General features: G+C 34.4%; 1 protein-coding gene across 4 annotated transcripts in view; it reads right to left on the bottom strand.

The window, feature by feature from the left end:
• Positions 1–1,069: 1,069 nt before the first annotated feature.
• The window catches only part of LOC149487800 (band 4.1-like protein 4), a 40,654-nt gene continuing 13,930 nt past the window's right edge, over positions 1,070–27,793 (bottom strand). Inside the window, exons 2-21 of one of the 4 annotated variants that reach the window (XM_089696515.1) lie at positions 27,403–27,531; positions 23,954–24,058; positions 23,601–23,722; positions 21,153–21,250; positions 15,881–16,001; positions 15,424–15,511; positions 15,194–15,346; positions 14,478–14,632; positions 13,086–13,183; positions 12,498–12,573; positions 11,574–11,762; positions 9,817–9,966; positions 8,161–8,236; positions 7,617–7,702; positions 6,374–6,553; positions 5,578–5,712; positions 5,075–5,305; positions 4,361–4,667; positions 2,553–2,719; positions 1,070–2,174 (exon numbers count right to left, since the gene is read on the bottom strand). In XM_089696515.1, the coding sequence (XP_089552641.1) occupies positions 2,159–2,174; positions 2,553–2,719; positions 4,361–4,667; positions 5,075–5,305; positions 5,578–5,712; positions 6,374–6,553; positions 7,617–7,702; positions 8,161–8,236; positions 9,817–9,966; positions 11,574–11,762; positions 12,498–12,573; positions 13,086–13,183; positions 14,478–14,632; positions 15,194–15,346; positions 15,424–15,511; positions 15,881–16,001; positions 21,153–21,250; positions 23,601–23,722; positions 23,954–24,058; positions 27,403–27,489 (2,640 nt within the window). In that variant the 5' untranslated portion in view covers positions 27,490–27,531 and the 3' untranslated portion in view covers positions 1,070–2,158. Of the gene's footprint in view, positions 2,175–2,552; positions 2,720–4,360; positions 4,668–5,074; positions 5,306–5,577; positions 5,713–6,373; positions 6,554–7,616; positions 7,703–8,160; positions 8,237–9,816; positions 9,967–11,573; positions 11,763–12,497; positions 12,574–13,085; positions 13,187–14,477; positions 14,633–15,193; positions 15,347–15,423; positions 15,512–15,880; positions 16,002–21,152; positions 21,251–23,600; positions 23,723–23,953; positions 24,059–27,402; positions 27,532–27,793 lie in introns of all 4 variants that reach the window. The other 3 variants (XM_089696514.1, XM_089696516.1, XM_089696517.1) reach the window with 3 other exon arrangements.

Raw genomic sequence — 27,793 nt, 5'->3', positions numbered from 1 at the left:
GCCGTATCTGAGCTTTATATAGTAACAGAAGATGGTCAGGCCTGAAATACCTACTGCTTCGCTCTGTAAAGGACGCCTAGTTTTTTTGAAGCTAGAGAAGCTTTGCCTTCCAAATGATCGCGAAACTGAACATCGTCAGAAATATTGACGCCAAGAATCGCGATGCTAGACTTGACGCTGAGGGGAGTGTTCATAAAGAGGGGAGCCGATTCAAATGACTTTTTTTTGGCCGTAAATGCACATAGTTGTGTCTTAGTGGGGTTAAACTCTACGAGGTTTTTACGACCCCACTTTGAAACTTCTCCCAAAAGAGTTTCAATCTTGGACACCAAAGTGTTTCTGCACTCATCGACATTTTCTCTCGAGAAGTTAGCATGGCCAGAGTAAGAGGCGTCACCAGTACTATCATCTGCATAACAATGAATGTTACTTTTACTTTTACTTTTTGTAGGTACTTAAGTTTGTTACTCAAATAAATAATTAAGATCGTACAAAACTAACAAAACTATTATAAGGACGGTTTAACTATAACCTACGCTTTTTCGATAAATCAGATTGAGATTGAGAAATAAGCAATTAGATAATCGTAACAAAAAATGTAGATAGGTATCCACAGTTATAAAAGTTACAGGTGTAGGTAACAATTAGAGAAAAATCATTTATCAGAATGATGTCCTATTGTGTCTGTAAAATAAAGTCTTTAAAAGTTATGACTTTAGAAAGTTCCCGAACAAAAAGTGAGGACAACGAAAACCATTTAAAATCCCTGTGACAATTCGAACTCGCCCTCATTAGTGGTAATGGCGGTCTCGTAGTCGATATCAGAGACAAAACAGCTTAATTAATACGACTACAGGACCTTTGTCGGAAATTCAATGAAACTTTGATGAAAATTGTATATCGAATGAATCAACAAATATGCAGTTTGTTTTTTATCTGCAACTATTTATTATTTTTCTGCATTTTGTTCAATCACAGCGCAAATAGCGCGATATTTTTCTTTTTTGCAAATATTTTGTGCACCAACGCATTTGCAAATGTACGTAGGTAAGTTAGAAATGAAACACAGTTTTATAAATTATAACTTTTATTATGAACATGGTGAACGATGAAAATGGTTACAAATTATCGGGATATTGTAGGATTTGTAGAAAGTTAGAAATCGTCTTCAGTCTTGTACAGTACAAATTGACTGTTTAATTTTACACTTATAACTATACATGATTACACTTATACGAAAGAGATGTAAATATAATCAAGGTATATTTCATAATAATTAATAATTGTAGTTTGTCTTTATTATGCTTGGACTTTAAAATATGTAGTCAGAATATTATATTCAAGAATAAAAGACACAGACAATGAATGAAAAGTTCTCGACCCCGACAGCTTAATTCTAAACCTACATAACAACTGTACAATTCAATATTTTCATATAAAAACAATGGTAAGTAAATACATTTATACCCGTTGTTTTTAGTGGAATAAATAATATACATGTATCTAACATAAAATTAAGATTACTTTCATGATACAACTATATTAGGTAATACTTAGTTTTTAGTTTATATTACACTCACCAGAATATATTTTTATTTACGGAATTGACTCGTATTTTTACAAAATTGAGTATTTGATAGACTATGCCTAGAAGCTACAAAATAATCGTGTTTGTTCGTTTATTTTTCGCTAGCGCATCTCTTTGGCACACAAGTAATTTTAGTAGGTACCTACTACCTACAATACTATATTCCATCAACTACATATTATATGTTTTAATAAATTTAGAGTCACATTACAAAATTATTATATTCATTAAGTAGGTAAGTACATGGTACTGTTTATACAAAAAGGTAATATTTATTATTTACACAGTTGTACCTATTTTTAAAACAAAAAAATATAAATGCATCGACAAACGTACGTACAAAGTTTAATACAAAACAAAGTATAAATACAACGGTTTATTTAATGAAAGAAATCTATTAAGAAACCTAAAGGCAATGTACAAGTTTCATTCACAAATCACAAGTAACAAAGTTCGTAAACTATAAAGTTTATAACTCTGTGCTCATTTCAGCTGCGTTAGTTTTGCCGCCGTTGACCGTTTGAAATGAAGAATCCAGTCGCTCGGAGCCGGTCTCGATGTTCGCTGAATTCAGTTGCTCTGAAGCCTGTTTGTAAAGAATCACGTAAACCACAAATAATACGAAACGTGCACACACAACAATTTAGTGACAAACGAGTGCACATAACAAATTAACACAGGTAAACACAAATCGGAGGTAAAGTTAGTAGTTAGTAATCGTTAGTTAACCTCCACCCGCATACTCGTAACATGCAAACAAAAAGTACCTTCAAACCGGGACGGGACGAACAAATGCGTGCAGCTAAACATTCCGCTACGATGCGACACAGAGATGTTTCGGGTGACGCAGTTCACTGGCATAGTTTTACGAGTGTAAAATACACGAAACATTTAAATTTTTGTGAAAAGCAAGTTTTTTTTTAAAGCCGTGAACTGTTTCACTCGGGTACCACCGTTTACTTACTGCGTGCTCTCTATGAGGGGTTTAAGGATAATGTCGAGCGTGTTGTCGTGGCGGCGTGTGTGCGTGCGCGGCGCGTTGGCGTTGAGGTCGCGCTCGCAGGTCGGCCGCGCGTACCGCCGCGCCAGAGACCCGCTCTCGCCGATAATGTTGTTGTTGCTAGCGTGCCTCTGCGCCCCATACATAACCGCGTCAAACTACGTGCCCGTGATGGGGGTGCAACGGTTTTTTTGTTTGGACAGCGGTGTCCAAGGAGCTCAAAAGTTCCAAGTTCGACTAGCAAGTGTAGACAATTTTACAGTTTATAAAAAATATTTTTTGAAGTGAAAACTTCTTTAGCGGCGTTGAGCACTTTTTCTGTAATGGGTATAAAATCTTAAACTCGTGTCAGGACACGTGACCTGATCGAAAAAGCGTAAGACGGATGGATATCAAACATGCTCAACGTTAATAATCAAGTTTTCACTTCTGCCGGCACTCCCGGAGTGCAACCCGTCTTTTTTTTTTGTGGCTGGGTTCAGTAGTTAGGTAGGTACTCTGTCCTCTTCGAACCGGTCACAATTGTCACAATTGTGGTTATTAAAAAAAATCTTCGATTCTTTTTTTATTTCTTTGTGCTTATAAACAATTTAAAAATATAAATATCATCAATGTTTATAATGACACTGCTTTTTAACCCATTTCACCGCCATCATAAAAAAACTATGTAAGAAGTATTCTTCATAAATATTTAAAAGTACCCACAAAATACACATAATATTTTATACCAAAGGCATAGGAAGTAGCATGATCTAGCCTTCTATTAAAGTAGCATAATCCAGAAATGAATATTTGATATACCATTGCATAGATACTAAGCCCCGAAATAAGCATGTTTTCTTGTATGACGAGCAATATTGATGCTCAAAGTTATGTTAATAAAGTTTTCTTTTAAAATATTATATTAAATAAAAGATAATTTACACATTTTTTAGAAATAGTAATGAAAATGGCCAGTTATACATAGCAGCAGCCTGTACATCGTTAAATTTTAGTGGCCCATAGACAGGAGCTGCAGATAAACGCTATGGCTCTCGTAACATAAATTAAAAGGTATAGGAAAATGACATTCCCGTTTATGGAATATAAAAAGAACAATTTTAACAGGTACAGTAATGACGGAATATAGCCTCATTTGGAAATTTGAAATCCAAAAAATTCTTGCCATTTCTGATGTTGTCAATTTTCAAAGAAGAAATCGTAACAATTTAATTTGTCTTCCTAGATATATGAACTAAGGTGTGATATTCTCAGTTCTGCGAAATCCATGAAAGAGACGAATTAATGGAAAATAAAAAGGTTCAGGATGTTCTATATTTATATGTTTTTTTTATATGAATCTTATTCGTCTAATAATAATTGTCACTAAAGCTTATGGGCGTAGCTGTCTTATCCACTTGGTTACCTTCTCTACTATCCTGTACTCTCAAATCTGTATGATATTTTATGCAATTTTCATCCTATAGTGATTCTCAACTTAGTCACTGAAGCTTATGGGCACCGCTGACTCGCCTGCTCGTGTTCCTTATTAGTGGTTTCTGTACAATATACATAACATTACATTCTTCGAAAAACTCTGAGAGAAATTATAAAAAAATTGAATAGTTCGATCACAGGGCGGGATTCGAACCCGCGTCTTTCACCGTACCGTGGCAACCCCTACATTTCAAATCTAGGTAGGAATCTAGGAAAGTTTTATTCACAAATCGAATTTGTTAAAAAAAATCGTTACGAGAGCCAAAAGAATGTTAGAAAGCGAAGCGCCCACTCACGAAGAGAGAAAAGCCGTGTTGCGGGTAGTGCGTGTGCGGGTGGTGCGGGTGGTGCGGGTGCGGGCGGGGCGGCGCGTGCGGGCGCCGCGTGGCCGCGCTGTCGCTCGCCACCGACAGCAGCGAGCGCTGCGAGCCCGTGACGCGCGAGCGCGGCGGGCCCGCCGGCGGCCGCCGCCACACACCCCCCGCACCCCCTCCCCCACCGCCCGCCCCGCAGCCACCGCCCCCGCACGCGCCCGCGCCCACCCACTGCCTACTCACTGGGGCTAGCGAGCCGCCCGCGCCGCACTTCGCGCTGTCGCTCGATCTGCGCAAGCCAATGTTTTGTTTAGAATTTAGAGGCTATTGTTGGTTTAGCAGTGGTAAATGCGGCCAACGACGTATCTTGGCGCAACGGAACTTGTCGTAGAAGGTTGCCCAATAGCGAAAAAATGTGCTTGTGTTGCTATCTTTGTCTTTAGCACAGTCGGTTACAAACATTCGTTTTGATTTGCAAAATTTCAGTTGCAAATTGTAATTATTTATTTTTTATGAGAAAAATTTCAATGTACAAAATGTTCCAAAATCAAGATACCTTACGTGTATCTATTGATTAAATTTTATGGAACTCTCATAGTAAAAATAACTATCATCTGTGATCGTTAACGGAAAGGTACAAACTAGGTAGGTACATTTAAAAAATTTAAATAAAAAAAAAGTCAGGTTTAACTTCACCTTTCCGACGAATAAGCATAATCCTGATCCGCGCCCAACCCAGAATCCGTGTGTTCATGTGAGACTCTTGCGCTTCCGATAAGTTCCCCACTACTGCTGTTGCTATTGCTATTCGTAACTGGGCTATAAGGGTTGTTGTTCACTGGTGTTATGGGACTTTTGTAGCCGTTGTTGGTTAAAAAATCGTCTCCTGCTCGGTTTGCCGGGTCATCGTAGCAAGGGTAGATGCGCCTAAAGAAATAGATTTTTGTTATTTGAGTAGTTGATGGGAGTCTTTAATTAAAGCATATAAAATTATTTCATTATCATTTAATTGTTACCAGTTTGAAATTTAATACAAATATAGAACAATAGGTATAACGATTATCATAAAGTAGTGTCATGTTATAAGAGATAATATAAATCCATTCTCTATAAAAAACTAAAGAAAAAAATAACTTATTATATTTCATTCCCTTTGTAACACAGAAGGGGATGAAGCAATAGGCGAAGTAAAATCAAACCTTCCATGTTTCTCGTTAGAGGTCCTGTGCGCGCTGAGAGTGCTCGAGACCGATCTGAGTGAGCCTTGATTGTGATTGTCGTGATCACTTTTGTGTGAACCCTTCTCCCGCCGAGCGAGTGATCCGGGCTCGTTCCTGCGTTCGTAATAACACTATAGCCACCAAACTATCGCTAATTCGATCCGATTGTATATCGGAATCGGTGTCGAGGATATTGTTGAAGTTTCATTAATTGAACTAGACATGTGAAGAATATTTAATAGAATGCCTTCTATGAAGATTACACTTCTTAATTGTATTCCTCTGATCTATTTTGGGTAGTGATTGATTTTGACGCCAGGAAGATATACCGTGGGTTTATAAACCCAATTGTATTAATGCCCTAGTGCTATCCATATATTTCTTGAATTGTGAGTAACGAAGGTTAGGCTATAAATTTTACCCCTTTTAGAACCTTTGGGTGTAACAATGTCACGTATACTACGCTCAAAGCAAGTCTGATTTTCTGTGAATTAATAATAGTTTTAGCGACACATTGTTTTATAAAGTAATATAATATCTAATATATTATTTTCGTGTCGTATCATTAAAGTAATTTAGGTTGATTTACGTACAAAATTGTCAAACTAAAAAGCTTTCAGTATTACAAACGATAAAAATCTTGAATGCCTCTCACGTCCCCTCTAGGTCGGGGCTTGTTTCTTGAGAAGTATCGACTGGAGTTTTTCACTTTGTTACTTATTTGTACACATTTTCAAGAGGGCTTATAAGAATTTTTAAATTATGCTTTACTTACTGTCTATGTTTTGAAGTGGTACGAAGCTTGGTATGTCTGGCGTGGCTTGTCTGGACGACGGTGTACGGTATTTCCTTGAGCTGTTCTTCGGTCATGCCCGTCGTGTCCACGAGTGAAAATTCTAAATGTTGCTTCAGTTCGCTTGGCAGCCATTTTTTGTCGGGTGAACCGGATCGTGATCTACATTTATTATACGATTTAATTCGGTCGCCAGTTTCATTATTGATATAATGGCTAAAATAAACTGTACTTAAAATAAACAATGACTGACGGAACATTTTATTTTATAATATCGATCCTTCTCGAAAGTATTTACCACAATTACTTTATAGGACAATGAACTCGGGTAGATGCTGCGTAAAATAATGTTATCATGGAGTTTTTTGATAAGATAGCCACCCAACGGTTGCTTGTAAGATTCAAGGATAACTCGATTATCCTATTCATACCTAATAAACCTAATAAACATACCTAATAAACAAATTTCTTTAATAACCTTATTATTTACTCCTTTCTTTTTTTTATCTAAACCTCTACCAAAACTGTATGTATTTTAATTATGTATTCCGTGTTCATAATTACTTTCATCACCCAGTAAATTATCTATGTTTAAAATGACTTTTATCATTATTCCCATGCTTTAAATTCTTCAAAGATAAACGTTCAAGCATTTTTAAAACAGAAAGGTTTTATTGCGAACTAACGGTTTGTGGCAAAGCTATCAAAGAGGTTAGGACGCGTGCCAAGTTTGTTCGGGTTAAAAGTTAAAATGATACCAGTTTAACAAACTCTGTGAGCCGGTGAATATACACAGGCTAAAATTGCCAATTTCTACAGCTGACGTTAAGCACCTATTGGTTTAATTTATAACTGCAATACTCTGTAAAATCAATTTTGTGCTATGTGTATCTTAATTATGTGTATCTGGTTTCAAATTTCATTTATCATGTTAAATACTTACTTGGGTACTTGCATTATTATTTAGAATGCAAAACTAAATCATAAATAAAAGAAGCTTTTATGCCTTTATATAATTTGTATAAAATTCCAGTTAATCTGTTTCCAACATTGCTACAATCCAACACAATCCTACAGAATTTTATGATAAAAATAAGAAAAAAATAGATTCTATGAAAATTTAAAACACACAATTTTAAACCAAACCTAAAAGCCTGGATATTTCTATTTCAATATTGCAATAAACATCAGTTACAAATTTAGAAGTGACGAATGTTTTATTTACCTATGCTTTCTATGTCGCCGTGGTCTGTGAGATGATCGATGAGTTCCTATCTCCGGTTCCATTTGCGACCGGCGAACACTCGCAACCTGTTTATCCAAATAAAATCCTTTTAAAACGTAAACAAACTTCAAAAGATTATTTGCGTTTGATAAACGAGATGTTTCAAGCGATATTTGATGTAGTTTATCAATAACTCGATTGATTTGGAAACTTGTAATTGGATAGTTAAATGGATTAAGTATAAATGATATCATGCATGCCTATTTATAAATACAATTAATTAATGACGCATCAGGATTTTATTAATTAAGTAATTCACGATATATTCTTTTATATAATATGCTTTACGAAAGACAATAACAATTCTGTAGATCAAAATTAATTTAAGTTACAAACTTCAACAACATACAAAAAGGATATTCAAGAGAAAACATTAAAACAAGGGATCTTCTGCTGTTGTCACTGACATACAATCTTAGCTGAAGTGAACAATAATAAAGCCGAATGGCTGTGAACTGCACTTATAGAGTACAAATGCACTTACTTGAACACCACCGCCCGACGACGTCTGTCTTAATACCTCCTTCCATTGCGACTCGGAGTCCACTAACTCGTACTCTCTGAAACGGATTAAGTCATTAATAACGGTAGTTAGTACAATGACCATTCCGTTCTTTCCTCGAGTAGTATAAAGCACTATCGCTGAGAACTTAGATATGAATTGAAGTACCCCCTCAATGGCCTTTCTTGAAAACATCGCTTGACATTAATACTGAAAACGGCTTCACTGACTTTCAGTTGAAGAATTTTATAGAAAAGTCCTTTTTAAACATATATAAGATCTATAATTCTGAACACGTTTGCGCTATTCTTTAGAAAAAGAGTCTTGAAAAATGGTAGCTTAGGGAACATCTAAATATATTTCGTCGACGACAGAGTCGCTTTATTATCTGAGTAAAATACAAAGATATATACAGAGTTTACAATCGTACGCTACATAAAAGCTCTGTTTTTAACAATAAATTGAGTTTATTTAGCTTATATAGAACAAAGGATGACATTTTAGATTCCTGGAAGAAATTTTATTATATCTAAAAACATTTTACTGTCCTCCACGTATATTTCTCATTTAATATTCTGCGGTTATGAAATTGTTGAATAGTGAATCTAGAAACTGTATAATGTGGATGATAGCAGTGCACTTATTTTATGTTGAGCTATTTTATAAAATAACGCCTATAATTCTATCTCGTTCCGCACAAAGGCTCGTTCTTTGAACCGTGAATGTGTAATGTGTATATTGTGCTCGTAGCTGATTAACGCGCTATGTTTGGTATACTAGATATTCATATACAAGTTGTCAACTATGATATTATTAAAAATATCATATTTATCAGATGGTATCTTATTTTAATAAAAAAGGAAACGGAAAAGGTAACGAGGTAGGCAATTTCGAAGAAAAATGTGGTCCAGAAAAGTGCTTCACAGAATAGAGTGGAGGAAGAAGGAGAAGGCTTTTGCCAAGATTGAGCAAACAGACCTTATTGTTGGTGACTGCATTGACTCACCAGAGTCTTCAGAAAAATAACATTATATTTACCCATTTTGCATTTTGTACTTTATTAATGCTAACAACATTTGAGGTAAACTATGCTGCTTTAGATATATGTATTAAAAACCAATAAAGCGTAACACACGTTAGAATGGAGCTAATTAGCCAATTACAGATGTATTGAGTATGTGGGTATATGATTTAACTTCATTGTGTTTGTGAAACGTCCGTATTAATATAACTATAGTGTAACTATATTACGTGTATTTAATTGTTGTTATCTCAGTGTTAGATTAACTAGGTATTTGTTGCTAATTAGATGTCATCATTATGTCATACACTAAAATCATCGAAATTCACATCGATTTCGATATACGAAAAATAGATATAATCCATTTAACAAAATTGCCGCTCAATCTTGTGCAACTGCATGAGAGAAATGGACTCATCATTTATCATCATTATAGTAATACCAAATAATACCTACGTCAAATAATACGTCAATGTATTGTTTGGAAAGTACATACTATATTGTGAATTATGCGTTGTGGGGAAACTAATTTTTGTTTTCTTCTTACTCAATTATTTTTTATAGATTTCATGAGTATGTTATAACTTATAAATAACAGATAGGTAAGTAAATCTCACTTGGTATCAGGCTGCGACTCGTCCCTCTCAGACGCGGAGTCGTGCTTGTGTCTCGAGCGATGCCGTCTGTGCCGTCTCCCCGACCGACCAGACCCGCGAGATAACTCGCTTTCTGCGTCTGACTGCTGTCTGCGGGAACGGTGCCTGTGTCTGTCGAACATCAAAGGTTATGAAAATGTATCGGAGATTGTCGTTTAAACTAAGTAATCCTCTAGACTCGGTATATTAATGTATTATACATATATAGATTAATATACCGAGACATATTATATTTTTATTTAGATTATTATTATTATGTATTATAGATTTTTGTTTATGCCAAGTTAAAACTCTTTAGAATATGTGCCTAGCAAAATCATCTTCTGCTGAAACTTTTTTGTTCTATACGTCTTGTATGGTAACAAAACAATTGAAGAGTATTATTTTTATTTGCACCTACTGGGATACTGATAATATTTTGTAATTTCGTTCAGTAGCTACCAATTTTCATAAAATTCACATAAACATTCCTTACAGAGGGAATTATTGTCGAGATAAAATTAATGTTTTTGCTTAAAATTTACAACAAGAACTTGGCTAAACAAATATAGGTACACCCTACCTAAACGATGTAAAATAACATTATTCTACTAGGTAGGTATGTTTATAAATATTGTGTAGAATAAAATGAATTGTACGAATTAGGTTTATTGTTATAAACCTTTACAGATAAGCCGAGAGAAATTACATTTAGATTAGGTTTTAATGACGGTTCTTTAAAAATATGGAAACGCACTTAAAAGGGCGTACTCATATTTTATGTAAATCCCAGATCTTGGTGGCACAATTATACCGTAGCCATTTTTCGCAAATTGGGTACTTCTAGTAAATAAGTTTGTTCATATTCACATACAGTGAATCATATCACGCTCATCATATCTGATTTTAACTTAGAAATAAGGTAAGAAAGAAAGAAAACGTTTATTTAAGGCATACCTAAACATGTCATTTATCCTGTTTAATGGTCTGATCACTTTACAACCTGAAGTAAATTCTAGGCAAAAGTGAAAACATATAATGTTGAAACTTAGATCTTTTGCCTCGGGATAACATAGTTTTCTCCTATTAAAAGAACTTTGAAAATACGATTTCTTCAGGAGTTCTTCTTACCAGCATATTAGTACTTAAGGATAACAAACTTTACGTCTATTCATTATTGTAAGGATCGGTTCCACCGTTTTCTGATAATGCCACTGTTAGCTTAAGAAAATGTTTTAAGTTTTTAACTATTTTTTATAAATATTGATACATTAATTATTTATCATTTTAACTGAAATATACCTAAGTATAACAAAAGTCAAAACATATCTAATTTGTGAATCTGGTTATAAGTGTAGCGTAACTTACGAATCTGACATAATCACTGAGAAAAAGCTTTAAAATAACATAATAAACGACGTTTTTAAAACTGAATGATAAGCTAAACAGAACATATCTTAAAATTGTGAAACCGGCGTTTAGCTTTGATCTGTTACATTCTTACGTGCTCGCTGAAACAAAACTTTAAAATTCCAAATTAAAGGTAGTAACGAAGTAGGTGAACCGGTATATGTGCAGGGTAGGTAAGAAATTACAATGAGGCTGAAAAAAAGCTTAAAAAAATCAGCGGGTTAGGCGAAGTATAGCGGCGGACGGGTGCCGAGCGGGTGGAACGTGGCGACCCACCCGCCGCGTTTATTAGCAGGCAACTCCGCTGATTCTAGAAGATAGGTACTTACTTGCGATTCGATCTCGAGTCATTAGAGCTCTGCGAGTCCACAGACGCGGACCTGTGCCGAGGCGCTGGAGGAGGTCTGTTGGCGGTGGGCGACGCGGAGTACAGCCCGCGGCGGGCGGGCGCCGAGCGGGTGGAACGCGGCGACCCACCCGCCGCGTTTATTGGCGGACAATTCGCTTCACCGCTGATTCTAGTAAAATAATTAATTAGATTTAGAATTGTGATTCTAAAAATAATATTACATTACTATCGCATAAAATTAATCAGAATCCTATTTTCTATAGAATGTACCTATTGATATTTATTAACGCAACTTTTTATTGGTTATACAAAGGCATGAGGGCTTTTTTGCCCATTAAAATTCAGTTTCGAGATTTGAGAACTTCTATTCTCTACGTATATTTTATAAATAATACGAATATTAAGAGGATAATCTTTTTAAATTTCAAGTAGGTAAACACGTAATTTAAAATAACCATGTAAATATTAATTTAAAAAATACCAATTAAAATAATACATTTTCAAAAACCTTTTACAGATAATACGATTAGGTACATCACGAGCGGAACTTGACACAGTGACATTAAATAGTCTGGAGGATTCTCGCGGAGCCTCACCGTTTTCATCTGATTTATATCTCCAATTAATACTGCGAGCGGGTCGCGCTTCAAATAGAAATTGGCCCTTACCCACTATTCAAGCGCGGTGGAATTTTTAAAACCCAATATTTGAATTTCCATCGCCTTGTTTACTCAGTCAAGGTTTTATTCACTTAAAAACAAAAATATTCGCAAACTAAAAAGGAATATAGCGCCACAAACAATAACACCGAAATATTTCCATTTGGAACGGCTAAAGAAGATTAAACTTATGCGCGAAATGCGGAAAGAAAAGCGAAACGTAAAAATAACAATAGAGCACTTACGAGTTTGGTCGATGTACTGAGGTAGGTTGTTTTACTTCAGGGCAGTCTTTTATTCTTAAGTCTTCTAGCTTTGGCACTGCAACAAATTTTCTTATTATACATAGAATAAAAAATAATTAGTTCTGTTATAATAATAAGCCCATTTTAAACATAGATGTCATAAAAATAAACCCCAATAAACCTGTCTATTGCACAAATGTCATAAACATAACAAAGAAATTATTCGCCATTAGGCACACGGGAATTATAAAAATCAAATTAAGCGAAACAAATTCAGTTTACAAAACATTTTGCTCTACATTCGTTATTCGACATTTGCTAATGGCATGAAATTAAAAAATATAACGTTTTACGAAAAAATGGGGTCAACCACCCACGATAAATCTCTTCAATTTAACTTTATTATGAAATGACGTTAATAGAAAAGGCAGTAAAATATCTGTCACTCTATAAAGTGTGTAAAGGATAAATAATAAGGTTTACGAGTTTAGGCTGAAAACTTGGAACTTCATTAGTTATTAATTCATTGCTTTCAAGGGATTTTACTGGCGCTGTTAGCTTGGAAAATAATATAAAAGTGAGTTTTACCGTCGTGTAAAGAAGTATAAGAGGCGTGAGGTCGGACGTAGCGGCGCGAGGGTGTTCGAGTGAAGTGCGGCGGCGGCCGCGGACGGCTGCCTCGGCTGCTGCTGGTGAAATATAATATTCAATTATTACAACTTGCTTCTAAAATGGAAATTGTTTTATAATTTTATACGGAACATTATTTTTTCTATTGTTTGCTTTGTCTAGCTTTGAAACAATCGACTTCAACTTATTCAGAATAAATTTTATAAAGATTTAAATAACAAGGATATAGTATCTCTTGGAAATATCATACTCGATTTATTACATCAATTACTCCTCCAAAACGGCGGTTGGTCTGAGAATCAAACAACATCTATTTTTTCATATCCCTAAGTGATAAGAGTGAAAGACAGAGCAACGTTTGCAGGACAGCTAGTAAAGTTATAAATAATTTGGAAAATCCAAAAGTGCACGCCTCATAATTTTTTTTTAATAAATATTTATTAATTATTATTTTTGTTTATTTAATAACAATTAAACCACATCGAATCAGACCCTGAAAAATGAAAGGGTTCTATTCCTGAGCATACTCAAGCGTAAGAGAAAAAAAAAGACTCGATTAGTAAAGTATTTCGGTCGCTATCGTGTTAACAAGAAAAAGGATCCGCACATACAGACACACGGACGTCCAAGACAGAACTTTTTTAAACTGTTTTTTAACTAGTTTAAATAACAAAAATGACATCAAAAATATCATGAACGTTAAAAATAGTGTTTTTTCTTAATATGTGTGTGTATGTATTATCTTACAAGTGCAATGTATGATACATAAAGACATTTTAAGTTTGAAAAATCAGATGTTTTGCGCGAAGTGACAGTAGTACCCACCTCAACGCTTCGCTTATGAGGCGTGCAATAGTAAAACAGAAGTCGGTCAAGTGTAAGTTCTAGTGCTTAAATCAGCCTCTAACATAATGTTTACTATTACGAAGTTATACGATATATCTGGGGTGTATCAACTAACAGCCTTGGCTTGTTATTATTACTGTATTGATCGGCTCGATGGATTCATTATAAGCTGGAATTACTACCTTGATTCAAGATTTGATGGTCAAATGTATCAAATGAAAGGCCTAATCTGGGATTAGATTTAGTGGTAATAGGTTATGAAATTCTATATTGGGAAATGTAGTTTTCTCGCTTTTTCAATAGATTATTTAATTTTACACACAAAGGTAAAAAATAAATAAGTGTAAGTTACAAAGATATTGTTCCCGTATTCTAATTTTCCACATAAGTTGATAATATTTATCATGCGTGTAATTTATGCTATGATTGTTTTGTTATAATATTATTTTTTTTTCAAATAATGTACATATATCGTTAGTCAGATAATATAACCTTATGTATTACCTGTTTCTTATCCTAGAACCGAGTGTGAAAATATCAGCAGATGCTGGTGAAGATTGCTGAAGACGGAAGAACGTGTGATGGTCAGAACAGCACCGCCATAAGTGTCGACAAGCTGCCCTCGTAGGAGACTCAAAGCCATACGTTGACGTGTCATTCTAAAAACATCACAAATTCATTAAACAAGAACATGAGTCTAATAAATTCAAATTGAGTCAAAACTTTCATCCTACAGACCAACAAATTAAACTTACATTTTGGGTAAAAGCTTGTCTGGCTGCTTTTGAGCTTCAGTAAATAAAGTTAAATTCACATTTAAAATCTAGACCGTCGTCGTTCATCGTCGGATGTTCATAAAATATAAAGACAACGATATACCTTTCGCGTTCGATCAATATCCTTTCAAAGGAAAAATTTAAAAGTAATTTAAAGACCATTCCCCTATTTTTATACACTTCAAAGGCATATACAAATAAGACGAGAGCTCGGTGGGAGTTTGGTGGCGCGTTATCGCTCAAGTCGGCAGCGCTGTAAATACGCCGCTTAGTTCTGTACGACTTATCTGTAATTGCCTGCCCGTGGATGTCTTTCAAGAAAACGGTAGGTGGAGTCACTTCTTTTGATACAGCCCTCTATCTGATAACAGCGATTCGAATCGAAAGCAGGTCAAGCGTTTCCCCCAATTGTTTGTAAAAAACAAAATACATTTCAGTCCTTACATTTTTATCTGCGACGCGAATCATGAAGTATCGTCCTTTGTAATAGAGTTTTGAAACGCGCGGCCAATAATAGGTAGCGACTGTGTGTTTTCCTCGTAGAAGCAACAGGCCACTTGGCGCTAGTCCCAAAAAGTACTCCACGCTGTCTTCGCCCTGTATTAAATAGATTGAATCCGTTCAATATATACAAATGACGAAGTGTTAAAAATATTTGACGCTTAAATATTTACCAAGACGGGATGGAGATCGACACCGTACATATCGAGCCATTTTACTTTGTCCAAATAGCTTAGTTCAGCTTGCGCGGGCGAAATACCCCTGCAACAAATGTGGCTTTAAAATTATTGAAGTAATTAATTTTCTTTATGGTAAACCGTATAAAAGCCACGCGAATAAAGAAATGCGCCAGTTTTTTGCCGTTATACAGACAGTATTTACATGCCGTAATAGCAACTAGCATAGCTTTACAAGCCAGAATGAAAACAAGCGGTTATTGATGTTTCTTTTCCTTCTTCAATATAATATTAAAAATGAATAATAACTATCTCAAATTATTTGATCCTTTAATTTGAACACATGTATCGCAAAATATACATTCTGAAAGCTTACAACAATTTGTGTTAAGATAACGATTTCAAACTGGAAACCTACATCACCGTTAGACCAAAATGTATCATCATTACTCACGTCAATGTCCTATGTATGTCGGCAGCCCGACCCTCAAGCTCAGGTGTTTGATGAGTCAAGAATCGAAATTCTGACACGTACCCTGGCCCGTGCCTTCTGGGATCGTAATCTCCGAGCTCGGCTGTGCAAAAAATACGCCATTAAACATCTCTCGGCTCATTGATCACATTAATGAGGCACTAATCTACTGATTTGGCATTTCGCTACCAATAAAGCCTTGTAACACATGCATTTTAAGTACACAGTGAAAGACAACTTATCCATTAGTATCTCTTTGTAATGGTAGTCTCATTATTCTAAGAGCAATATCCCTGGACGAATTGAGGCCACGTGTAGTGTGGCTCATATCTCTCTAATGTAGATAGCGATACATGGGAATGTGTATTTACGCATAGAAAACAATGGATACGTTCGTTTTGTACTTCTTCTGGATAACATCCAACGTTAACACAGACTTTACTTATATTCTTATTGGAACAACATTTTACTGATATTTAAATGTTATAAATAAATTAAAATAAACTTTTATTTAAACTGATTTTTTTTATATTTAAGTCTATATTTGTACTTCACATCATAAGAATAATTTTGATCAGTACATAAAATTTGTCTATCTCGTGGTAAGTTAAATAGTTGTGTAACCATTCTTAAAACATCCACAAATGTATATAACAAAAACTAAGTCCACGTACGTCACTAAATAACGAAGCATAGGTATATATTTGTGTTTGCAGCTCCATAACGATCCTTACGAAATCGTAATTAATTTACTTAAGCAGGAACAATTGCCGTCCTAAACAAATACACACAATGTAATCTTATCCCAGACGCCATAAGTACGGTAATAGTGAAAGCTAACGTGTTGTGTTTTCTACATTCTATATACCTACTATAAAGGGGAAAATAGATCATCGTGCTTCTAGTGAAAGAAAACTGCGGATGTAAAGAGAAAATAAAAAGGAATACCATGTTTGGAAAACGTACTAGAAAAACTAAGGGCTCGGTGAGTGATGCTGACACTCATTTCCTGTCATCTATCTTTTTTTTAGCTTCGGAAATCGCAACATCTGGTGAACTACATACGCTTGACATCGTGTAATATTACGTTATATATTTATTTAATATTCGTAACCTTAATATTCCTTGCGATAATAATACGCTTGTTAGTTTAAATCTTAAAAAACTATTGTTATAACTATTTTGTGCACGTTGAGTTATTTTTGGCGTAATATTTAAATGTAACTTGTTTTTAAATACGGGGTAGACGAGATCCATAAATTTAAAAGCGACTATATTTAAACTCTCCGGCAACCGTACTCTCTTCAGAAAGGAACAATACAACAAATTCGAATAATAATGTGATTTCGTTCTTCTCTCGTATTTATTTTTGTAGTACTTAATTGACGTAAAAAATGTTCAATTTTACTACTTTTCTTTTTAATGCTATGAAATATGGATCTCAAACTAAATTAAGCAGATAATTATTATTAATAAATATCGGCTGAAATATTTGTTTGGTTGAAAAATATACGTTTCATTTAATGAACTTAAAATGGCACATTTTTCAATTTGAAGCTCAGCACAGAAAGGTAATAAAATATTGTGGGACATTACTGTGACATATTGTCATAATGGTTTTTTTCGCTCGATTCAATCTGCCTTGAAGATATCCGCGCGATTGCCCGTGATGTTGATTAATTCCAAGTGTTTCCCAAGTCCACTAATTTGTTGCGAAGGACAACATCGCTACAATTACTGTACGTCTCAACTAAGAGGACTTTACAAGCCGATAACTGATACTAACGTTTGGCGAAAACACAGTTTATATTTGCATAGCTAACCTCTTGTGTTAACTAGTGAATATATAGCGTTAGTCGCCTAAAATTGAACATATTATGATTACAAATAGTGGGGCAAAACCAATATACAAACCTAGCTTTTATATATTTTAATTAAATTACCCTAAATAAATATATGCTTTGTAGCTTTTGTGTGTTTTATTTCAGGTTAAATAATATGATTTTAATTAATATAGTGTTGAGTGGATTTTACAGCGTGCTGAAAAATTAATGTGCCTATGAACAATAAAGGGTTTGGTTTTTGGTTTCACGATTTGGTTTTCTCGCTCGTTAAAATATGCATTCGCATATAATAATAGATTATGAATTTTGTTATGTATTTCTTTCAATACTTATAAAGTTAATACCTAGGTAAGCAAATTATTTAATTTTATTTCCAAAGAGTATTTAAATTAAACAATTTACCTAAATTACCTACCTACCTAGGTAAATCAAAAATTATTTATTTATTTTATTTATTATACTTTATTGCATTGAAAATACATAAATACATATAACAAAGACAATACTACAGAAACAGCAAAGGGCGGCCTTATCACTAGGTAGCGATATCTACCAGGCAACCCAACAATCAGATGAAATTTAACAATATGATGTTATTAATACATTGTTGTAAAAAATTAAGTGTAAGAACAGTAAAAAAAATCGTTCAATATCTTTATAGCACATTAATCCTATAATTATTCTAAAAGAAATTCACGAGCGTGAAAAAACAAACACGTATTATTACACCTTGAAGACTTGCGGTGAGGGCGGGGTCCTTACACGATTCCCTAAGGAGTTGCGAGATTCGCTGATGCGAACGAGATTAGATGCAAACGATGTTCGCCGCTGATGGCTCGTTTACCTTTTGAATAACGCATTCGAATTACCTTCCCATCGCTCGCTAATACCACAGTATATAGAAATATGGTTTGTTAGACTGTGCTAATACTGAGCGTGAAATACAGATAGCTCATAATGCTGATGAAACAAATTAATGAGTTTTGTCGTCCGATATAATTTACAAATTATACTTGTATCCTTTGGTATACTATATGTGTTGGGTAATTGTGTTAATAAAACGCAGACATTATGTTATATACCGATAACTATAAAAGTACGTACATTTAATATTGATACGTAACTATTTGGAACCCACCGTCGTTTCTGAGAATATTAATAAATTAGTTAAGTTATAATCAGAAATCTAAAGTGACATGAGTAATATTTAATATCGATCTAACACTAAATTCTCATTATGAAATAATATGTAGGTAATCAGTTTCAAAACTAAAAATGTAAAAGTAAAATAACAGCAATATTGTACAACAATATAGCCTGATATGAATAATGATAATATATAATATTATAATTAACACGTAAATATTAATGAAAATATTAGATTCCAGACATAATTAACTGTCTTCGGGTATCATCAAAGGTAAGGGAGATAATTATATCTTCGTCTTCTGTGCGAAATGAGAATGTACCAATGTGAAAAAGCCGTCCTAAATACATACAACGAGAATAAACATGATTTTCTTTGTAGTACTTTCATTAAGTTGCATGGGTGTTCTTAAAATTTTTTTAAAATCTTTTGTTTTTAAAAATTACCGCAGCAGCAGGCATCATTGAACTTTCACTATGTGTATAAGTAATTTTTAGGTATTTTTTTTATATCCCTCCATTTTTACACGCTTTATATTAGCTTCACCTGTATGTTTGTATGTTTGTAACCGACTTCTTTGGGCGCGATTTTGACCCACTTTAAACGGCCAGATTTCGTTCAAACTTTGTAGATTTATTGAGGACCGATGACAATACACTAATTTGATAAAAATTTTCTATTTTTTAGTTGGGTTTTCTATAAAAAGCGTGTTTTTTAGTTTTTTTAAACTATTATTATTTTATTAAATTTTGCCGTAATATCGACGTTATCTGAATTTACTTATCTTTTTATCCATAGCGTTTATTACTCGACTGATGTTTGTAAGACATTTTGTTTGGAATAATTTACATAAATAACAAAAGTATACAATTTAATTTTTTTCTCTCACAATATTTGCTTTAGTCTTAGAAAAGAATGAAATCGAATAAAGAGCAGGAAGCAGAGTAAAGTGTCTTATTGCAGTATGCAGCTATGGAAAACATTTCTAACAATTGCTGTCGTTGGCAACGGAATTGAACCAGTTTCAATTGTATTTGGTAGATAAAGGAGCCAACTGAAAGTCGGTGCAAGGCAAATCATTAGTAAATTGGATATTCTTTCAAAATATTCATATACATATTATTAAGTTCACGTACCTACCTATATCTTTTTACAAATAAAATAAGAAATTTTGTTTAACATGTATAATGCTAGGTATTTCAACATAATGTTGTAGTTGAATGTTGTCTGAACTGTGTCAAACTTTAAAGCACTCTATATATAGCTTCAAGAACTATACCTTTACGAAAAACTTTTATTTTTCCAAAAGTACTTTTTCTTTTTACTTTTATTTTGCCCGCGGCAAAGGCCAAATAGGAGTTGTTTGAATTTTGGCTCGTAAAGTTTAGCTACGAAAAGGCTATTAAGTGGGAGGATCGGTACGATAGTGGAAAACCGCACAAACCAAAAATACCGGACAAACATTCATTCGCAAAGACTTTAAAAATACAACAGCGTGCATCTCAACATTTTGACAACTACGCAGAGAGTTCACATGCATTTTTTTTTAGTGAACTTATGTGATGTTTATATTAACAAATAATTTTGTAGAAGCACAAGATGAGGGTCTTATTACATAAAATAGCAAACATTGTTTAGTTAATCCGAGCTTTAGCTTACTAAGCTTTGCGGAAAAAACATTGGAGTCCGATTAATTGCGAATTAAGTCTGTATGGTAGCAATATTTATGCCTTCATGGGGTTTTGGCCTTATGCCAATACGACAATGCTTACTGCTCCCATTTAATGCCTATGACAATAGGGAACAACTGTTTAACATGCTCCTCAAGATGTGGCAACCGTAAAATATCTGTATACTTATGCCTTGAGATTGCTATCGGGTGGATGGCGTGAGAGACGAATAAGGACAATAAAATATAACAGGACTTTAAAGATGTCGTTGTGGTTATTTTGTGTAATACTTAATTGTCAAAATATAGATTGAACTCGTACCTAATTCAATAAGTGTATTTGACTTTATATATTCTAATTTGATTCTTACGTATATTCCTTTTTTCCAAATCGATACAATAGAATTTAGTTTGAATAAGAAATCAAGAAAAAGTAACGAACATAAACACAAAGTTTATACCTATTTATGAAATTGGTAGGGCGCTTTAATTTACTTTTATTTCTGGAGCAGTAATAAAAGATTCTCTGAAAATATACGCTTCATATTTTTTTCACAATTCTACGGAAATTAAGTGAAAAGTAATACAACTTACATTGTAGGACGTAGGCGGCGAGCTCTGCTGCCAGATCGAAGTTAACAGGCAACCGACCGCGTAAAACATCTTGCTTGAGCTGCAGAAACAGTTGGTACCTGGCAAAAATAAATACTGTTATAACACGATGTATACCGTAAATGAAAACATCAGAATAGATGTGTAGATAGATATCATAAAAAGAAAGCAAAAATCCCTTTAAACTGACAGAATAATTTATGATTTACGAAACCATTTCATTTTGTCATATTTCTTCAGCTTAAGTGGTCTTAATGAAAGCGTCCTTAAAAGGAAATTAAATATTAAAAGACCATCAAGCAAAGATTTTCAAAGATATTACGATTATTAAGCTGCGTCTCTTTACATAAGGGCAGGTTGCTCAGCACGTCTCGCGAAGGCTAGCGTGCAAGGCAGTGATCGCGTCTCTCCCGGGGAGACGTGTCAACAACGCTATAACGAAAATTTAATAAAACATCTGTATATCTTTTCTCATTACGGCCGAGGAAAGGACTGGTACGATTTTAAAAATTCTACTTGAACTTTAATTTTCACCATTAAAACCTCTTATTACAGCGTGCAGTTCTCTTTCTTTTAAAAGTAGAAATATAAAAAGAAGTATGTAAATTTGGAGACGCAGATTACATAATTTGCATTCGCGGAAGGAAGCGTACCTATCCAATTAAAATTGCTTATGAAATGAAAGCTTGTGGGACTATTTTATTGAAACGTAGCTAAATCCCGAGTGCTCTAATGCTTGGTGCCTTGGTCTATTCAACTATTCATTTTATCATAGCTACGCGTGTTTACGGCCGGCTCACCGGGTTTACTGCGAGGGTTCTTAGAATTTCTTTGTTCCTTGTCCCTCCTTCAATATTTTATACCTATCAACCATTTTATATGGTGACATAAAACAAAATTAAACCTTGTTTTCCCTTGGTAATTCCGATTATGAATTATATTTACTTATATTATATAATTGGATGATAGATAAGTTAATTACCTATGGTAGAATGAATAGATCTCTAGAAATGAGGGCTAGAATTAAGAGGGTAGGATGTAGTACGTGATGATGATTATTGTTTACTTTCATTACGTGTATCTTAATATAGGTAACCTGAACAAAAAAAGGAAACAATAAAATAGCAAGATAATAAATACTCTACAATTGTCAGTGTTTGTAAATGTCCGATCATTGTTAAAGATTCACAATAAATAGATAATTCCGATCCCCTTTTACCATCGCCGAAGTCAGAACTTTAATAAGGGGCCGTAACTTAAAAATTGACTTCCAAGCTGACAAAGGGGGTGCTCCCTTTTCATTTACTCGTTCTTTGTAAAAGCGAATAGGATTGTACCAAGTTTTGCAAGACGACTCCCCTTCTAAAGGAGTCTTAGAGGGCTCTGACAGTCTTAGTAGACTAAGTAAAACACTCATTAGGTAAACTTTGTTATATAATTTGAATATAAATCGAAATGAAGGGATTGTTTTAATTATATTCGCAGTTTATACGCGTACGTGAACAGAACTTTATCTGGTACTAGACATACATTCTTAAATTGGTCGGATTGGAGCTTTTATTGTATGGAAGGTCCTTCGATAGTGTCGGGCGGAGAGAATACTCAGTGCCATAACTGTAACAGTTTCAAGGGTAGTATATAGTGCTGAGTGGACGGTTACACGTACGAGGGCAGCGCAGATGTGTTTTATTATCACTTGCCATCCTCTACAGAGCTACAACACATATTCGGGAGATATTTGGAAATCCTTTGTGATGATGTTGTTTTTGCTGTGTTAAAAGCAAGGTGAGTTTCTTGAAAAAAATAAACTTTTATTTAAATTGTGTATAAGGCCTGAGAAATGGAAACAATTTCGTTAAGTATGATGATAATGCGTAAAGCAAGTTATATTACATCAATATTTACGGATTCCTCGTGCTTAATATTATCAAGGATCTACGTAACGTCTCATAAAAATAAAATATATATCTCCTACGACGCTTCATTAAAAGCTTTTAACGACCAGGGTGTATAAAAACAACGTTAAGTTCGCTTATGTTTCTGTTAAGAACCAAACATAAAATCCGCCACTCTATAAAATTATAAGTAGCTCGTATATTTTACCACGCACCTAAAACCTAGGAAGATTTTAATAACTTGAAAAATATTCATAATATTTTTAGTAGGTTATATTATGATTTACGATCATTAATCCCGAATAGAAAGTTGGGAAATCATAAAACAACTAATAAGAAATCGATATCCAATTTAATATCGTAACAATGAATCAAATCAATGGAACCTTTATTTTGCCTTCGTTATCCAATGAATATTCGCGTAATATTAATATATTATAGGTCATTTTATCTAATAGAATAAATCTTGTACACCACGCCGCCAGTCACTGAAGGAAAATAATCTTATAAAGTATCAAATTAACGTAGAAATTACCTCGTTATCTCCTCTAATAGTTTGCAAGGGTCCGTCGCGTAGAACTTGACACCGAAATAGAACGTGTGTGTATCGGAATTGTGAAGTTGCCGGCGCAGACGTTTCCCGGCGTCCAGCCAGTGCTGCAAACCATATTTATATGAAGACGGGAATCCATCTAAGTTCGTCATGTTTTACGAGAACTACTCCGCAAGCTATGGCGAACTTAAATGGATAGAGTATAGTAATGCTACGTACAATGTCCATATTCTAAAGGATTTCAGTTCACACACAGTACACACACACAGTAGATAGATATTTAGTCATATGTCTAATTAATATTTTAGTTGATTCTCACTATTATAGTTACTTACCGTTTGATTATCTTGATCAACGTATCGTAGACCAAAGTAAGCCGTCTCTAGAAGATCCAAGTGTCTGAATACAACATCCAGGAGTGCTTGACCAGCGCTATTATCCTGTAAACAAAAAATACTTTTAGAATTGCTTGGTGCTGCATTATCTGATTTTTTCTTAGGAGGAATGTAAAATACACATTTTTAACAATTTATGGACGCTTATTATTCCCATAGTAACTTCGATAAGTTATTTCTCGTCAGATTTTCGAGGAAAATTTTTGTGAGAACAACTTATTCCGAAAGACTTATGAAGTATGCTGTTATCGCAATATATTTTGATTTTCCATTAACATGAAAACATTCGCATCTCTCAAAAAATGTTGTGCAATAAACTCTAAAAAAACAACAAACAAAGATCATGATTCCATTCACGCATAAGACTGGAATGAAAAAAGCGAACGAATCAAATAAAAATCGATCTCCCACGATACCGGCGCTGCTATCTCCAATTATCATTTCTCGACGCTGGGCTTTCCACAATTAAGCTAATTCGCACGCGATCCTAAGGACCTGTAAGACCAGTAGTGATGTAGACTTGGCAGTATAATGATGGGGTTCACAGCAGCTCTCACGCATCACCACGGATCAAGCCCGATCACTTATAGTAGCGTCTAAATCGTCGGTTTCAAAGGAAATTAGCAGAACCCTTCCGTCACATGCCAGTAAATTATGCTTGATACAGCATCGATGTATATTATTAAATTAACTGTTTATTTCCTTATATGATCTTGGAAGTTACTCGTTTAATATAGGAATCGTGGTCTAATGTTTTTTATTAATATATGCATGTTACGTTATTAAACAATTATAACGAGTCTGAGAGAATGTTTAGTTTCAGCTACTAAGATTTGGGTTTTTTCAGTACCTATTAATCTGATAGGTAGCAGAATCAATAAAAAGGCTTCAATTTTTATATTTTATGCAACATACCTACGTATAATATGGTACATTCAATCACAATCATATGGCTTGGTTAACCGCACCTGCCTGTTTCTATTACAATTTAATTACCTATGTAAAACTATTCAATAAAGGTCGTCAGCTGTCCACCAATTCAATTGCAATATTGGACGCATATAATATTTTATCATTCATAGCATCCACTAAACTAAAATATTTACCGTAACTAATTAAATCACATAACGACTAAGCGGTTAGGTTCCATGTTATACAAACGGTATGTATCAACATTCGGTTATTCTGCGTCAGTTTGTGGGATAATTGCGAAACAGTTCGTAGAGTTGAATAATAAATGATTTAATAACAGAGCGCGTTTGCTCCGAGCGGGGTATGTTCAGTTAAAAAAACAAGTAACGATTTGAAAATTTGTCGGCAGACATGGCGGGTAGCTCATTCGTACATTGTGCTGTGTGCACGCGATCTGCGCCTGGGGCCATCAGCACTATCTATACAAAACGACAGTCTGTTTGTCGACAGCAACATTTAATTTTAAACCCTAGTGATTTATAGGTATACCTATCGAACGACGCTGAATTCCAATAGGTAGTTTGATTTATTATCCCAGCGAAACAAAAGTATCGACTGCCACCTTCATTTAGAAGTTACAATGCATTTCATTATCCTTTATACTTTTTTATATATTAATATGAAATTTAGATACCTTTAAAACTTCCAAACCAAGTAAAAGATAATTGTACTTATTGTGCCCTTGTCGTCTCCTCGACTCTTTTGCTAATTTATGGCAAACATTTAATTACTCAAAAAAAATAGCGTTCACTTTTCTAATTAAAGAAAAACATAATGATTTCCTTGTCAACCCTCTCACGAACAGGATTGAATTACGTAATTTCTTTCAAATTGGTCATAAAGAAAAATTAGAAAGGCATTGTTTAACGCAATTATGGGGGGTTCGTAATTGCTAATAGGGCTATTGAAAGTGCCTTAACAAAGTTATCAATATAACGCAAGGTGCATCTAGGTACGCAGCAGACCGTGAAATACTGTCGTCTCAATTTACTCCCGCGACAATACCTACAGTTCGCAATAGCCCAACACTTACTTCGCTAAGCTTTCCTCGTAAATTGCTATACGACTCTTCGTCTTTCTTACGTTCAATGATTTGAAACGGGAATATAATTCTTAAGCCGAGACTTTAAACAGAGGAAATGTTTTTGTTCTCAAATGAGGAGTTTCAGTGCTCAAATGCCCCAACTTTAATTGAAAAAGCCAGTCTATTTTAGGATCGCTTAAATATATACATAGTACACACATCATATAGATCCTTTATAAGCATATATAGGGCTGCGTAATTTATGATCATTTATAAGCATATAAGGCTGCATAGTTTATTGATTATATCCAGAGTAAGAAAACTCCTACAACTTTCTTTAGTATTATGGAGATTATTATTATTATGGAGAAATCGAAAATATTTTTTAAGAATTTAATCAAAATTGAAATAAATAGAAATATATCAAATAAATAAAGCCGTACAAATTACTAATGCGGAAAGAGAAAAGTTGTCGTCGGTTCTGTTCAAGATAAATGTTCCTTTGTAGATAGGAAAACTGTAGGGGAAGGACGGCGATTTATCTAAAATAACCATACAATTTAACGGAAAACGTCGAACTCTCGTCGTTACCACTTTGTCCAAATTGGAAGATTTTAGCGCAATATATCTTAAGAATTTGTTTCACGAACAACTTACAACTTACAAGTGATATTTGGAAAAACAAAAGAGTCTCTTTGTTAATGTATTAGTTATGTCCTAAATATAGGACATTATTTACGAATGTTATTTACATCGTTAGTAAGTTATTCGGTAATACTAGCAGTGTGTTCCTTTATGAATATTTGACTGTTTATGAATATAATTTGGAGACTAACAGTAGTTGCTCCTATGTGCGTCGTTAGTTGATTGCCGTTACAGGCTGATTTGAATGTCGCATGTTTATGCAACAGCGGAGTGAGTGTGTTTTCGGAAACATGTAAGTGAGCCACGTGCGGAGGACACGCGGAGGGCGCGGAGTCGCTCGCGATCCACTCTCACATTCACCGCGCAACAATGCGAGCCAAATAGAATTTAATATTCATAGAGACGACGTACGATTCACTGAATTCATCGCTCGCACCTTGGACCCGAGCCCCGCATATAAAAGACCTTTCTTGAGCCCCTGGGTATACTTCAAATAATTCGTCTCGGAATAGCTGCACTTCAAAAGTAAAGGAATAGAAATGGAGAAAAAATCCATGCGTTGTTTCATGATACGGCGAAATTGAAAATACCGCCGCCGTCTTTAGGGACGTCCGTGAGCTTGAAATAATGTATCCAATTTCTGATGGAGGAAATATTTAAGATTTTGCAACGAAACGTGATAGATTTGTATCGAAGTAGTAGTTTGTTTACTTTGTGAGTAGAACCAATATGTATGTAAATAATTTACCTGTATTTCATGAAATAATTCTCGTTCATCAAGTAGAACCACACGACATGCCAGAGTTCGTGGAGCAGGACACAAACATTCCATCATCTTGACGACTTATTCTTGTGTATATTGCAGCTTTCTTTTCATCTGTAACAAATTATAATCAGTTAATTTAATAACAAAGAAAACAATAAAAAAAATGTAAACATTTTATACATAAATAATTAATTCTTAAACGCTTCATTTGGAACATGCAGAAATTATACATTCGTGGTTTCGATGCAATGTTTATCTTGTGCATTGCTCAGGTATTCCAAAACATGAATGTTACGTACATTTTCTCGCTCAAAGCTAAAGTTGTTTGAAGGCAATTACGGAGTTATTTGCAGCGAGACTCAATAGTAAAATC

Source organism: Colias philodice, chromosome 6 (assembly GCF_061535455.1).
Source record: "Colias philodice isolate Cphi_HAF_F1 chromosome 6, ilColPhil1 Martin Lab GWU primary, whole genome shotgun sequence".
Classification (NCBI taxonomy): domain Eukaryota; kingdom Metazoa; phylum Arthropoda; class Insecta; order Lepidoptera; family Pieridae; genus Colias; species Colias philodice.
The sequence above is the reverse complement of the archived record's forward strand: the minus strand, read 5'-3'. Positions and strand labels throughout refer to the sequence as shown.